The sequence below is a fragment of the Rhinichthys klamathensis genome, unplaced genomic scaffold (assembly GCF_029890125.1).
Source record: "Rhinichthys klamathensis goyatoka isolate OS25496 unplaced genomic scaffold, OSU_Roscu_1.1 h1tg000019l_1, whole genome shotgun sequence".
Classification (NCBI taxonomy): domain Eukaryota; kingdom Metazoa; phylum Chordata; class Actinopteri; order Cypriniformes; family Leuciscidae; genus Rhinichthys; species Rhinichthys klamathensis.
The window spans coordinates 3,554,122-3,569,429 of record NW_026606570.1 but is presented as its reverse complement, the minus strand read 5'-3'; the positions used below and the strand labels follow the sequence as shown (position 1 = coordinate 3,569,429).

The following is a 15,308-nucleotide window of genomic DNA, read 5'->3' as shown; positions in this document are numbered from 1 at the left end:
AGGATAACACGGTGTAGGCAACACCGATTTTTGTCGTTTTTGTCTGTACTGACAGCACTCCAAATGTACAAAAAAATGAGCTCAATGTTAAAATTGACCGGAGTTCTCCTTTAATGAGAGATCACGCCTCCTCGCATAAAGCTTTCTCAAACAAAACACGTCATTAAAAATGTAAAAGACTTTATTGACTTATCTGAATGAGTAGTCAGGATGATTCTCACATAGTTTTGGAGCAAATATTCTAGACTATGTGATACAATTTTCAAAAGTCTTTCAAAAGAAATAATCAATATGTGTTTTGTGGTCTTATTTCAGCAACTTTATTTGTTTATTTTTTTCAATAACCACGCATAAACATTATTCTCTTAAAAATACAAACATGTACATACATGTTGCTCACATATCATGGTAGCCCCGTTTGTGCTATATAGAGTGAATTTACACCTTTGCCATTAACATGTTTATAAATAACTGAAAAAAGCACAAATGTCAGTGCATGTCAAAACATCCCAAGGGCCCCAAAAACACCCTGGTCCCCAGAGGGTTAAAAGCCATGTCCCAAGCACACAATTATAATGTTCTCATTGCAATTTTATGTAGCCTATATCCTTTTCAAAGTTATTCCAATCATATGTCAAGCAATTCAAAACCATCATGGCGAACTGAAGTGTCTCAGCTGAAGGAAATAAACCATTATTTATCGGCTTTAATATACCAGCCAAATTTTCTAAAAATAAAAATTATTCAGCAGAGGCAGGGATGTTATGACCAGAAGAATGAAATCCTCTCTATCCCCCTAGCAAAAATAGCACCCTGCCCATTCATGACAACTGCTCTCTCTTGGTCAGTGGCAGCGCCAACACAGATCTGAATATTCAGCTGTGAGCGCACTTGTCAAAGGTTTAATAGACATTGCAGATTTGATGTCATGTAGGAATAAGATGTGATATTTTAATGATTAATTGTGCAGCTCTACAGCAAAAAAAAAAATTTTTTCACACATTATACTTGAATATTAGGCCAGTTATTGCTGTTTGTAAATGGAAAGACAAGAACAGAGAGTGGAGAGTAAAGAGTAGGAACTAGGAAGATGTTGAGCAACTGAGCAAGTCTTTCTCACTGATTTTTGATGTTCATATCATTCCACATCTCTTGGGATGTTGTAAATGGTTGAGCCTATGTACATTTGCATCCCACCATTATTCAAGTCATTGTGAGCAACCCACAAGGGTATATGCTCAGCTCTCTGCAGAACACATTAGCTCCCTCACCCTCTTCCCTTCTCTGGTTTGAAGAGCACTTATGCCTCTTTCAGTCAATGGCCACCTGTCCATTCCTCTCACATTACCTCTGCTTTGTTCACTAATATGTCACTAATATATCACTTTGAGTCACCCAGTCTCTGTGCATCAACTGTTTTAAAGATCTTCTAGGGTGAAACCTACACTCTGCATTGAGGGTATTGGGTCTCTGATAGGGGCTTTTGATTACTAAATCACTTAAAAGATGACATACTTAGTCACAGGAAGCTTCTTCTGATTTTTCTGTGGGTTCTCTATCTCTGTTTCGCTCTTCCCTTTCTCTCTCCCTATAAATTGCCCTGCTTTCACTTGCGTTAAAATTATATCTATTGAATGATCCTGCATGTTCCTGGAAGGTTATTCCTTTACCAGATTTTGTTGCTGCCTTTTATTTTTCGTGCTTTGAAAACTTTGAAAACGATTTCATTAGCACTACACTGGCTGAAGCCTAAAAATGTAATGACCCCCATGATCTGACCCGACCAGTGCTGCTCTGTTTTTTCTTCAATGAGGAAGAAATCTCACAGACATGGCTAATTTAACGTTAAAATAAAAACAAAATTATTTTAATGTTTTATAATAACTTCCAACAAATTTAAATCGGCACAGGGCTCCAGACTAACTTTTTTCACTAGGAGCACAGTGGCCCCCAACCCCAACTGAAAGTTTTAGGGGTCCAACCAGAAAATTTAGGAGCACACACCGTAAATCAACATACTAACCAAATATTCACATTTCTACTAATTTCCAGTGTATTACTAATAAATACTTTGATAATAGATGCAGAAATTACAATGCCTTTGCGCTCTGATTTAACGTTACAACCTCTTGTCTTCTAAAAGCAACCGGCAATGGCGTTTAACTAGCGTATTGTGTTTAAAGAGCATATTGCAGGTAAAAAAATATAAATTAATATATAACCTTGTATGAAAATACCATATGAAAAGTTTTAAGGATTTAAAATGTTTTAAAACGACATAAGGGCACTAATTTAGTAGATAAAGTGAGCGTTTCTTTGACTGCTCGTAAAAACGCCTTTTTTTTTTTTCAACATCGCGTCATTTTACGTCACGACGGAGCAGTGCAGATAGGCTGGTATTCAGTGAGAGCGGTCGTGAGTCAGTGTGTTTTCGGTAGTTTTTGTATTTCAATTTATCATCGTCATGGTAAATTATTGTGTTTGTGGAGGTTGCAAAAACTCCGGCCTGTCAGGACATCGAGTCTACAGGTTTCCATAACATGAAAAACGATGGCGCTATCTTTCATGCCTGGTGCGGCGGTTTGTGCAGGTGAAGAGACGGGATTTCTCTTCCGCATCGGCTTCGAAAAACAGAGATCGGAGGATTATCATCCCGGCGATATGATGGAGTCCAACATGGGATGCCGAAGCAAGAATATTGATCGTCTTATACTGTACCAATGGCATCAAATAGTGTGATATAGGTAGTCATGCCCTAAATAGAGGCAACTTGTAATTGAAAAACAAAATTACTCAGATTGTTTAAATATTCAAATCTTTAAAGGTGCCCTAGAATGTGAAATTGAATTTATCTTGGCATAGTTAAATAACAAGAGTTCAGTACATGGACATGACATACAGTGAGTCTCAAACACCATTGTTTTCTCCTTCTTACTTAAATCTCGTTTTTGAAAAACACCCCTGAAAAATAGGCGAATCTCCACATAACACCGACTGTGACGCAACAGTCGGGATCATTAATATGTACGACTCCAAGAATTTGCATATGCCAGCCCATGTTCAATGCCAGGCGGAACTGCGCAGCCGAAGCATAGCAGTTGCTCAGTGTTTGGATGTACACATGAACACAAAAGTATTTTTTATTTCCTTCATCCGAGCCTCTGAAGAAACAATGGGTTAATTTTATTTTCTCTGGAAATTTCCAAACATTTCATTGACGACTGTTTCCTCAACTTGGGCCAATACAGAGCTGGCCTCGGATCGAGCTACCGAGCTACCAACACTTTCTGATGTGTAATTGTTCAAGTTCAGACAGGTAATCTTTCTCTCAAAATCGTTCAATACTGTTTATGCATCAGTAAGTCAAGCCAGTGACTAAAATATCAACTTCACATCGTTTCTTTTAGTAGGATGAAAAAAAAACTTATTTAACCCTCTGGAGTTCTTCGTTTTCCAGTCACACTCAAGACCTTCGCGGTCAAAAGTGACCGGACCCCTGAAATCAATTTTTTTTTTTTTTTCAGTAAAATCAATTAAATTTATTTTTGTTCAATAATATTTTTTCTTTTTTGTGTTTTGAGAGAATTTTATGAAAATAATTAATATTTATGCAATAATTATGATCAATTTTTTCCCATTGAATATAATAGAAAATTTATATATATATTTTTATTTTATTATTTTTAATTAATGCTGTATTTCAGGTTAAAGTGGATCCTTGGCCTATAGAAAACATTTTTTTAAATCACATTAGAGCCATCTGGTGGATGTAGTGAGCATAATTATCATGCAATATCATATTTTAACCACTAGATGGATTTACAGCCTCTGTAGAAAGGCTTGTGAATTCTAGTTGTTTTTGCACATATTTGCCTATTTTTTTCAGGTTGTGGATTTTAATTTATAATAAGTGATTCTCAAAGACTATTTTTGTCAAGTTTTTTGTTTGTTTGGTTGTTTTATTTTATTTTTAAAAAATAAAATAAAAATTATATTCTTTTCGCATAGACATGAAAATCACTATCCAAACTTAAATGGTTGTAATTCAAGAATGCTTTGGAATATAGACCTATGGTTGGTCTTGTTTTAAAGAAGACATTTGCCAGATTATTGTAGACGTGAAAGAAATTATGAAAGTGAAACAGAAAAAAAGTTATGAAAGTTTGAGTTAATAAAAATGAACAATGTAAAATTTTTATTATTTATATTTTATATAAAATATATATATTATAAAATATATTTTTTACTCTAAAACTGCAAGAAAATGAAAGCCAAAAATCTTAAGAAGTTGTGTTCCAAATTTTAGGTTGATATCTCAAAAAATAAGCTTTCAGTCAAGATTTTATTTTGGCGCATACCAAACTTTTTCACTAGATGCATGGAACGCCAAGCTTCCTTACTGACCATATAAGGGCGCCTCCATTTTCATATATGTTTTGAGTGATCTGAACCATGTATTTCCATAATTTTCATACAATTTATGAAGTAGACATCCTATTCAGAAGTAGTATGGGTGGTTTGACAGTATTTGATTTGAATTCAACCTCTAATAAACACATCAAAAGAGCACATATGTGCTGCAATAGGCCTGGAGGTTACTAGGGAAGAATTCCATCGTTTGATCTTACACTGTGCGTGTGTGTGTGCGTGTGTTCAAGAGAGAGAGACATAGTGTGTGACCTTTGCATTTTGGACCCAATGTCTCCCCTTTATTTGATTCATTGATTTGATTTCACATATTCTCACATTTCTCTGTTACAGTTTCACCAGTCTCATATTTCCCTATGTGTGTGTGTCTGTGTGTGTGTGTGTGTGTGTGTGTGTGTGTGTGAGCATGTCTATTTTGCAACCTTGATGGCTTACAGTCTCATGCTTTCATATCTGTGTGCTTTTTATTCCTTACATTGATGAATAATTGCTTTTATTTCACACATTTCCCAAAATTAGCTTTTGCAATGACACACGTTCATTTGTGTGTGTGTGTGTTTTTGTGTGTATAAGTGTGTGTGTGTGTGAGTGTATTTGTCTGTTTTGCACTCTTGATGTTTTAGAGATTCACCCCTTCACTGTGTTATGCTTTTTTTCTGCATCGTGGCTGATTTGTAGATTGTACGCACAAAAAAACCTCTGTATTTTCATATTTTTGCCATTTTCCCATTCATATCCTATGGCCGGTCATTTTTGACCGAAGGCCATGAGTGTGACTATTTTTTTTACGACCACTTAGACTTTTCAAATCATGTCCCCAATTTTTTTGTGTGTTCATATACCAAGTACCATAAAAGTCACCAAGTTTCGTACCATTCCAATGAAGCTACGATTTTTAACATTTTTTTATTTAAAAAATTCCGGTCGGAAACGACCGAAGAACACCAGAGGGTTAAATTGTGAATAAATTATATAAAGAAAGCGATCAAAGAACAATCTTTCCACAGCGCGAGTTTATCTGGACACTTGCCAAACTCGTTATGACTTCTATGACGCACGTTACACTGCACAACGAAGCTCTTACTGTATTTACATGATCGTGTTTGCATTGGTGAAAGCATTAGAGAGAGTGCAGAAACTGCATTGCAATGATAAGATCTTCATGCTCGCGATCAACAGACTGCAGGGTTTCCCATACATTCATTAATTTGTGGCGGCCCGCCACAATATCAACGCTGACCGCCACGGATTGATTTTCAGATTTTTTAACTATTTAATATGGGTAAAATTTTATTTTATTGTAGAGCTGCGCGCAGCTTGCTCCCTCCCTCCCACTCGCACAAACTGACAACGGAGACGCGAATAGCCCCTCCTCTTCGAGCACGATCTGAATCAAAACATGAGCTTGCGTTGGAGGACGGATTGTTGCCGGTGCTTATTCCTCCAGAATCAATCCGGTGTTGAATGGTTAGTATAATGAACACTATAACTCTGAGAAGTTAGTCTATGTTAAACGCTGTCGCGTTTCCATTACAGATTCGCGCAATTTTTTTTCTCGATAAAAAAATATTGCGAAATGACGGTGTTTCCATTAAACGACTAAAACGTAATTTTTTTCCTCTCGCGATCAGTCATTCCAAAAATCATGGCAACGGACTTTGGTAGGTTTATATATATCACAGCCACCACACTAGACATTCTTATTATTATTAATGTAAAGAGACGTAGGCCTAAGCGTGTTATCCAAGCATTAATGGCAAGGAAAGACCCTTATACTGTGAGCGGCACATGTGAGGTGTTTTCTCACTTATTTCTGCTCCGAGGTCTTGATTGTGGCATTTCTTTGAGGTTTAGAAGCCAGTATTCCTGTATTTGGTCTTTTATGAATTTAATAAAGAATTCTGTCTCGTATTCTGTCCAAACACACATTTTGGGTATCTATACTTTACTGGAGTAGGCCTAATTATTTTTCAGCCGACTTTTTACTTCTACTCCTTACATTTTCACGCAATTATCTGTAGGCTACTTTCTACTCCTTACATTTTAAAATAGGGCTGTGTTGAAAAAATCGATTCACCAATTCTGAATCGATTTTCATATTAATTTCTATAGATCGATCCGTAACTCAGAGGATCGATTTAATAATAGGCTTACATTTTCCCCGTGAACTTTAACTTGCCCCGACTGGGAGATCCCTTAATGCGCATTGAAAGGCTTTCACTCAGCGCGCACATTGTTACGACAACGGGCTTTGAGTGAGTCATTAAACCGTTCATTCAACGAACACGTTCAAAAAAGCTGATTCATAAAAAGAGATGTAATGAAACGAGGTGTTAATTATTTTTAACTTTGAGTTCCACTTTTCAAGGCTCAGCTGAGCAGCAATTGCGTCGCATGGGTAACGCTGAAGCTGATGCTTCACTTATTAGAGACCAATATGGCATTGATTCAATGCGTGAGCGTGACTCGCTGATTTTATTTCCCCGCGGCTTCCTCGCGCTGTGAAATGCTGACCAGCGCTGCTGCTGACGCGCATTTATGGTAAATAACCGTGACGTGAATGTTAAAAGGATGATACGACAAATATTTCGCTTTCCTTTGACACGGCAACCTTTTTCACGAATAGGCTACATATGACTTCAAAGACAGACGCAGCTAATCGCACGCGCTCTGCCGATCTCTCTCATTTGTCTGTGCGAAGCCTCTGTAGGCTACACATCACATTCACCACGATAAACAGTCTTGTTTGTTATCATTATGAACTTGTTTAACATTCAATACACATGCATGAAGTTCAAAACAAGAAGGGTATAGCCTTATAAAAAAACGTGAATATCGCGGTTACTTGCAATCCTCTGCGGTTGACTTGTCAGTAGCGCGGTACTACAAGATTGCGGTAATCACGACAGCCCTGCTGCTGATATACCTCTGCGTCCTCTGTCGTCTACACCAGTGCAAGTTTGTGAAAGCAGTTGTATCAACACTCTCTGGAAGGGGGATTGTTCTTTACAACCATCAATACTCCATTAATTTGCAGTTAAATGTCTATAATAATAGTAATGTAGTTGCATAATAATAGTTATGTAGTTGCATAACTACAGTCCTGTAATTCAGGTAACAGCTGGAAAAAAATGCTTTTTTCAAAAACACTTATCTAAATCTCGAAGATCGGATCGAATCGAATCGAATAATGATAATCGATTCAAGATCTTGAGAATCGGAATCGAATCGATTCTTGAAATTTGAATCGAAACCCAGCCCTATTTTAAAAATAGCCTCGGTACTGCTATTTCATTTCGGCTTGTTTTCATTTCTGCTTGTCATCGTAAAAAAAAAACAAAAAAAAACTATCCAGATAAATCGCGCCACCCGGATAGAGTGCATTTGATTGTGGTTGGATGAGAAGTATAAACATATACCATTCCGGTTTGTACGCGGTGCATTGCACCTGCAACATTGTTGCCATCAGCTATATCAGAGCTCTCAAGTGTCACGCATTGAGCGTCACAGTCACTCATTTCGGTCTTTTGTATTTCTCTCGCGGAAAAGCTGTTTATAATATATTTAATATACTGCAGCACCCAAAATGTCTCTGGCCGCCCCGCTCTCACTATGGAACCGGCAGGAACCAAGCGCGTCTCCCCTGGAGTTCTGCAGTCGAGCCTCCCACTTATCAGCCAATCAAAAAAAAAGAAAGGGGCTAGACAATAGCCAATCAGAAAATAGCACTATTGTATCTGGGTAAGATTTAACGCAACAACCAAAGAAAAAAAAGCATATCCTGGAATTGTTCATGTGATTGTGTCACTCCTGCTGCCTGTATTCAAAACTTGAGAGCCCTGCTATATAATTGAGCATAGTACATACCAGGAAGGTATCAATCAGGATTATGAGTTATTTTTATTTTTTATTTTTTGATTAATCACTTGGATTAATCATTCATTTTGACAGCACTAACGTTTAGTGTATATAGACAAGACAACCATACAAGGGTATTTGTTACTAAGCCTGCCCTGGGTACACCAATTTTCTTGTCCGTTGCCCTCACAGATTCCTGCAGCTAAGCTTATGTACATTTATATTCCAATAAAGGTTATTGATAACATGCCTCTAAAGTTTGACTTTTTGCACCATTACAATACATATAAGCCCCTGTGGCGCGACCTAAGCTTTTGTCCTTTATGCACCCCCCACCCCCCCGGTCCCCGGTCCCCAAACACCACACCACCGCAAATAGAATTTAATTCTGTGGGAAACACTGGACTGATCTGCTTGCTCAATGCTCAGTCATCACGGCAACATTGTATGTGATGGGAATAGATCTAAATACTTTAAAAACATCTCACGATTCGTTAATCTCGATAGCTGTAATAGTAAAAACGTATAATAGCTGTAGTAAAATTATTCGAGAGAGTTTCACATGTAATACATTATTTCATATGCAAGCATGTCAGCCAATCACAGCAGAGGCCGGTTACACACAGCAGACACGCCCCTTCAAACAGAGCGTTCAAATCAGAGGCTAAAATCAGGCTAGGAAAAATGCCTTTTATTTCTAAATTATGACTATTTTTGATCTAAAAAACATACTAACATTATAAGGGCAACCCAGGAAACATTATAAAATAATATAAAAAACCATTCTAGGGCACCTTTAATTTTCTGTTTATGTTATAACCCAGGTGAAAATATGTATTAAAAATGTACTTGAGTATGTTTTTAGTACAATACAAATATACTCAAGTATAGTTTTTTTTATACATTTAATAGTATACCCTAAACATACTCATGTCTGCTGGCCTGATATACGATGGTAATAATCTGAACAATATTGTGAGCACAGTGTATATCGTTAGCAAACGTGTATATATCTATAAGCTAACACTGGTCTCTCTCACCAAGACACCTGCCCTGTTCTCCACTGGTTCTCCTCACACCACAACTCAATTTGTCTCTGATCGTTCTGTCTAACATTAATCCTGGCCTGTCCCTGCTCTCTTGGCAGCATAGCAGGCTCATAATTGTATGGCTGTGGTCCGTCATACGAGTAAGTATTTCCACAGCGTCCGAAATGTCATTGCAATCCATTGTTTTCCTGTTGTTTGAATCGACCGCTCTCCCGCCCGTTACGTCATGCCCGCCACGCCCATTTTCAGATGCGGAACTAAAATTTTCTCACAAAAACGACTCCAGAAGCTTCTGTAGCATATAAGTAATAAATATACATATAAGTATATTTTAAAGAAAATCTAAGAAAATCGTTGGGTCCTCTAACCTGCAATATGTCCTTTAAACGCACGCTCCATTATCTCTAGGACCCTCCCCCTCCACACATTAGCCACTTACAGTGGCCATTCCCTATTCTTCTCACACTCATTGGCCTTCCACACATTCCGGATTCATTGATAAGCCCCTTCCACGTTGACGTGTGTAAAAAACAAAACAAAAAAAAAATGGACAAATTTACTGGTCGCACATGTGCGACTGGATGTAAAATTCAGTCGCACGCTCTCAAATTTTGGTCCATTGGTCGCAGTCTGGAGCCCTGCGGCACAAACCTAAAAAGTTAGAACCTACATGAATAATCTGTATCAAATTCTAAAGTTTGTCAGCGTTGATTGGCTTGGGTCAGGTAGAAGACCTCTAGCTTAGATTACTACATTGGCAGGTGAATACTTTATTATCAAGTTAGCCAAAATACTTATTAAACCAACATGCAAGAATGTGAATTTGTGTGTTCTAACGACAGGTGTTCTGATTCTGCTGAATTCTGTTGGTGCAAATTATGTACAGTAGGCCTAGTTATGATGAAACTCTGAAGTGTAGCACTTGTTAAGTGTTTGTGTCCAGCAATCCCATTGGGATTAAACTATTTCCTGTAACATAATCTGAACTCAACCATCTAACTCCAGTGTTTCCCACTGGATTTTTTCTTTTCTTGTGAATCCACAGAAGACAATTTTGTTCATTTTAAAGTTAAATACATCAATCTGGTACACTTTGAGAGCTAAAAATTAAGATCTCCAACCTCAGTGTCCAAATGAAGTCTTTAGATTGGCCTGTACCTGGACTTTTTAGGTGTGATATATTGTCTCAGTCTACATTACGTTTACACGGGTGTTTTAGGAAGCCAAACAATTAGAATATTAATAATAATAATTATTATTATTATTAATATTATTATACTTTCTTCACTTGAAATGCTGTAATCAACTGTCCACATAATGTTGGAAATTATGTGAATGTGAAAATAATGCATAATTGGTGCATGTTGTGTTCCAAAATGGCCATTAAACTGCACATGCAAATATGGAGTTTTCTGCATTCACTGTGAACTATGCTGCTCCGAGACACAGAAAACACTGGATCACAAGCTGATCACGTGAGCAAAGTGTGCACTTTGCTTTGAAACAGGCAGTGCAACAGTTTACTTATTAAATCGCAGCCCTTTGTGATTCGATAAGGGCACTAAGCCCTTTCATGCTTTTAAATTTGTGTTCATTTGACAGTTGCAATGTCAAAGCAATTGTACAAAATGCAACGTTAGAAAGCTTTTTTTATTTTTATTAGAAATGTTAAAATATTTTCGGTTCATTATGAAACTATATGGCGGGCCTCCAGAGTCTAGATAATTAATGAGAAATTCTGACCCTCTGCTTACTTTTGTTGCTTTGTCCACAGAACAAGTAGTGAGAGTCACAAACTGAGAAGACCATGTTGAAAGGGGGCACTGTTAAGGCGACACTGCCCAGAATGGGTGCTCCGGAGCGTCCAAAACTGTCTACAAGTGTCTCTCAAGGCTCGTACTCCAGCAACATCGGGATGAAGACCTCCAGATCATCCAGCACCATTGCCTCTGATCTGCGACTCAGCAAGGTGATCTGTATGATCTAATATGATAATGGAATGGATGAAAAGTGGGAATGGCACAGCACAGGTCCTTGAGTTAAAAAAAAAACAAATGTAAAACACTAAGTAAGCTGTAAGATGTGATGCCACACCCAAAGATTTCTAACGTGTACAGTACACAGGACCAATTAAAAATTACATTTGACACAAGATCTTTACCTGTGTATTGTATGCTCTTCTGTATGGTATACTGTAGTTTTATTTAAAACAGTATTTTATTATATATATACTATATATTAGTATATATTAATTTGGTTGTCACTACTATTAGGACAGGGCTGTATCGCTAAAAACATTTTCAATATTTATTATTAATATTATATTAATAACCATTAAAATTATATTCCTATAATTATATTCCTCATCCAATATTCAATATTTAGCAGCACTGCAAGCTGGTCACCTTTTGGCTAAACTCACTGTTTTGAATCTAAAATAATGTAATATATGTTATTCATACCTCAAAGAGGTTTGTTTAAGAAGGCTGGGGATATGTCATCATTGCGTTGCTATTGCGACAAGTGACCGTTAAAAAATATATATTTGTCATTGAATTATTCATTCAAGAGATTAGTTTAAAAACTTTGATTCATCCAGTAATGAGTCAAGTGGAGTTTTATGAGTAAGTCGTTGAATAATTTATTTAAACCTTTTTTTTTTAAATAATAAAAAAATACAAATTAATTAAATGGTTTTTTTATTCTTTTTATTGCTTTTTAGAATCATTATATGTCAATATATCAAATAAAAAATAAAATAAAATATATACACCAACAAATACATACACACCCACACACACAAAAAAAAGTACAAGACACATCCAATAATCTATCATTTCCTTACATATCTTCTAATATACCATCAGATATATCCCCATTGTTTTCTTTTTCTAAGAAAAGCATAAAGGGTTTCCAAGCATCTTCAAAAGCCCTATATCTGCCTTTGATAATATATGTTATTTTTTCCAACGACATATTCAGTGTCATCTCCTTGAGCCATCTCCCTATACTTGGTGCCTCTAACTTTTTCCAATGAAGCGCTATAAGACGCTTAGCTTGTAGAATACACATATAGACAAAAATATATTCTCTTCTTCTCAGTTTAAGATTACTAGGATATAAGTATAATATAAAACATTTTGGCTCAAGAGAAATTGTAACATTGATTATTTTCTCTATCATCTCAGTCTGCACTCCCTTCCAGAATTTCAAGATCTCTTCACACTCCCATACACAATGAAAAAAAGTACCTTTACATGAATTGCATTTAGGACAGATGTCTGTAATTTTCTTGTTGAATTTGTTTAATAATATTGGGGTTACATAAACTCGCATTAGCCAATTATACCGTAACAATCTCAATCTTGTATTAACAGTTTGCTTCTGAGCGTCTCTACAGACCTCACTCCATTCATTGATTGATATTTCCTCATTAAGGTCCTTCCTCCATCCCTCTAATCGAGAAATTGCAGACTCCTGAGATCCTTCTACAAACACGTTATATAAAAGTGAAATCAGACCTTTACTACAACAATTTTTGGTGACTTCCTTTTCCAAGATGGATAAAGGTGGTATATTTATAAAACATTTCTGAAAAGACAAAATCAAACTCCGTATTTGCAAATACCTAAAAAAAATATTTCTAGATATTTCATATTTAGTCATCACTTCTTGAAAGGACATTAGTTTATCTTCTATATACAAACCCCCTATATTTTTAATACCTTTCTCTGCCCATAGTTTGAAGCCTATATCTATTCTGCCCGGAATAAATTTTGCATTTCCCCATATAGGCAGTGTTTATGGGGAAGGCAGGCACTGTTTCATGCCACACCCTTACCATGTTTAAAACTATTGGATTCGTAACGGTTTCCTTCATTTTATTTTTTCTTCTTTGAGTCATAAAGATATAGCCTGGCAAGCCAGACCTACATCAAGATGTTAGGTCTGGGAACTCACAATTGGCATACCTCAATCCGAGGGGCGGGATAAACAGTTGTCTTTCAATATCCCTCGGCACGCAATAGGATAGCGCTACAACCAACCAGAGCAACGAACGGCTGTGGCTGAGTGAGTCCCATGCGTTTTTCCACCAGTGAACCAGCTAGTTGGTATATTAAACTTTTGCCGTATTCGGTCGTCAAAACTCTGAACACATCTTTCTGTTTTAGGAATGACTTAAGTGACGTTCTCTTAACTCCCAAGTCATCTAGAGTCGCGGCCAAAGCCGATTCGAAAGACCGCTGTTCGCCAGCAGCATCTTGTTTGTTTTCAAGCAGAGGGAAATCACCTATGGAAATCACGCGGAACCGTCACAACTCTGTCGTCATTATGTTAAGCCCGCCCGCCGACTCTATACACGATATGATTGGCCGGACCAGTTTTTGGTTTTCTAGCTCAAAAGTCTATGGAGAGTTGCTAGACCACACTTTTCTGAAAAATAATTTTTGCTGCCGCTAGGGTGCGTCTAGATTTCTAGGCTAATAAAGATACGTTTCCAGAGATAAATCTGATTTAATTGAATTTTTTTCCAATTCTAACCATGTAGGTGGGTCATGAGAAGACGAGAAAATAATGCCAAATAATACCATTGGAAATTAGGGCACTGAAGCCCACCTCTATCATAAGGCAGATATAAAAGAGATAATCTAAGTCTGGGCTGTCTAATATTCCATATGAATTTAGTAACAATCCTCTTCAGTCTTGAAAATAAGGTGCTTGGGGGTGCTAGAGGGATATTCTGAAAAAGATATAAAAATTTAGGCAATATATTCATTTTTAATATATTTATCCTCCCTATTACAGCGATGGGTAATGAGGTCCATCATTCAATTGACTTTGCTGCATTATCAAAAACATAATCATAATTTATTACAGCAACATCTTCCACCTTTGGGGTTATTTTAATACCCAAATATGTGAAGACTCTGGATGTTTTAAACATGTTAACATTACTGCTAGGATTTTCCCTTCTTCCTCATTCAACATTATAATAGAAGACTTTGAATTATTAATCTGATACCCTGATATTTTCCCAAATACCTCAATAAAATGCAGTAAAGCAGGAATAGATGTATCCAACTTCGTTAAAAACAATATGACATCGTCAGCAAAAAGAGCTATTTTATGTTCAGAACCGGATATTGTTATATCTTCAATATCTCTGTTTCTTCTAATTGCGATTGCAAATGGTTCAATGGCTAGAAGAAAAAGCAGAGGGGAAAGAGGAGAGCCCTGTCTACATCCCCTAGAAATATTAAATGGCTTTGATACCATACTGTTAGTCAGGACCTCAGCTATAGGACTCTTATATAACAATCCGACCCATTTACAATAATTCTCTCCGAGTCCATAACATTTCAACACGTCGAACAAAACATCCCATTTGACCCTGTCGAAAGCTTTCTCTGCGTCTAATGACAGCAAAGCAGTGTCTTTTCTTCCCCTCTGGTCGTGCAAGATATTCAGTACCCTTCTAATGTTATGGCATCCTTGTCTATGCAACATAAACCCATTTTGATCATTCCCTACTAAATATGGTAATACATTTTCTAATCTTCTTGCCAAAATTTTACACAGGATTTTCGTATCCGAATTTAGTAGACTTATAGGGCGCATATTTTCACATTTATTATTAGGCTTTCCTGGTTTGGGCAACAAAGTAATTAAAGCCCCGGTCATAGAGACAGGTAGTTATTTTTTTTCAAAGGCTTCCAATAACACATCTAAGATGGGTCTTAATAATTTATCTTTACATTTTTTATAAATGTCTATGGGGATGCCGTCTGGTCCCGCCGCCTTCCCCCCTTTCATCAGTTCAATGGCATCTACTACTTCTTGCAAACTTATATTTTTGTTTAGGTCTTTCTTTTGTTCCTCCGATGTGCATGGTAAATCCAAATCATTTAAGAAGTTTTTTTGTACTTCAGAACCTTGTAAACATTCTGAACTATATAGTTTTACATAATAAGA

The 15,308-nt window shown here is 36.8% G+C and overlaps 1 protein-coding gene across 4 annotated transcripts in view; it reads left to right on the top strand.

Annotated features, from left to right (window-relative positions):
* The window catches only part of specc1 (sperm antigen with calponin homology and coiled-coil domains 1), a 373,450-nt gene that overhangs the window by 148,098 nt on the left and 210,044 nt on the right, over positions 1-15,308 (top strand). For all 4 annotated transcript variants that reach the window (XR_008803997.1, XM_056236125.1, XM_056236143.1 and 1 more), the window contains exon 2: positions 11,110-11,304. Coding sequence is in view for 3 of the 4 variants with exons in the window: in XM_056236125.1 (XP_056092100.1) it covers positions 11,143-11,304 (162 nt within the window). In the remaining variant the exon portion in view is untranslated. The remainder of the gene's footprint in view (positions 1-11,109; positions 11,305-15,308) is intronic.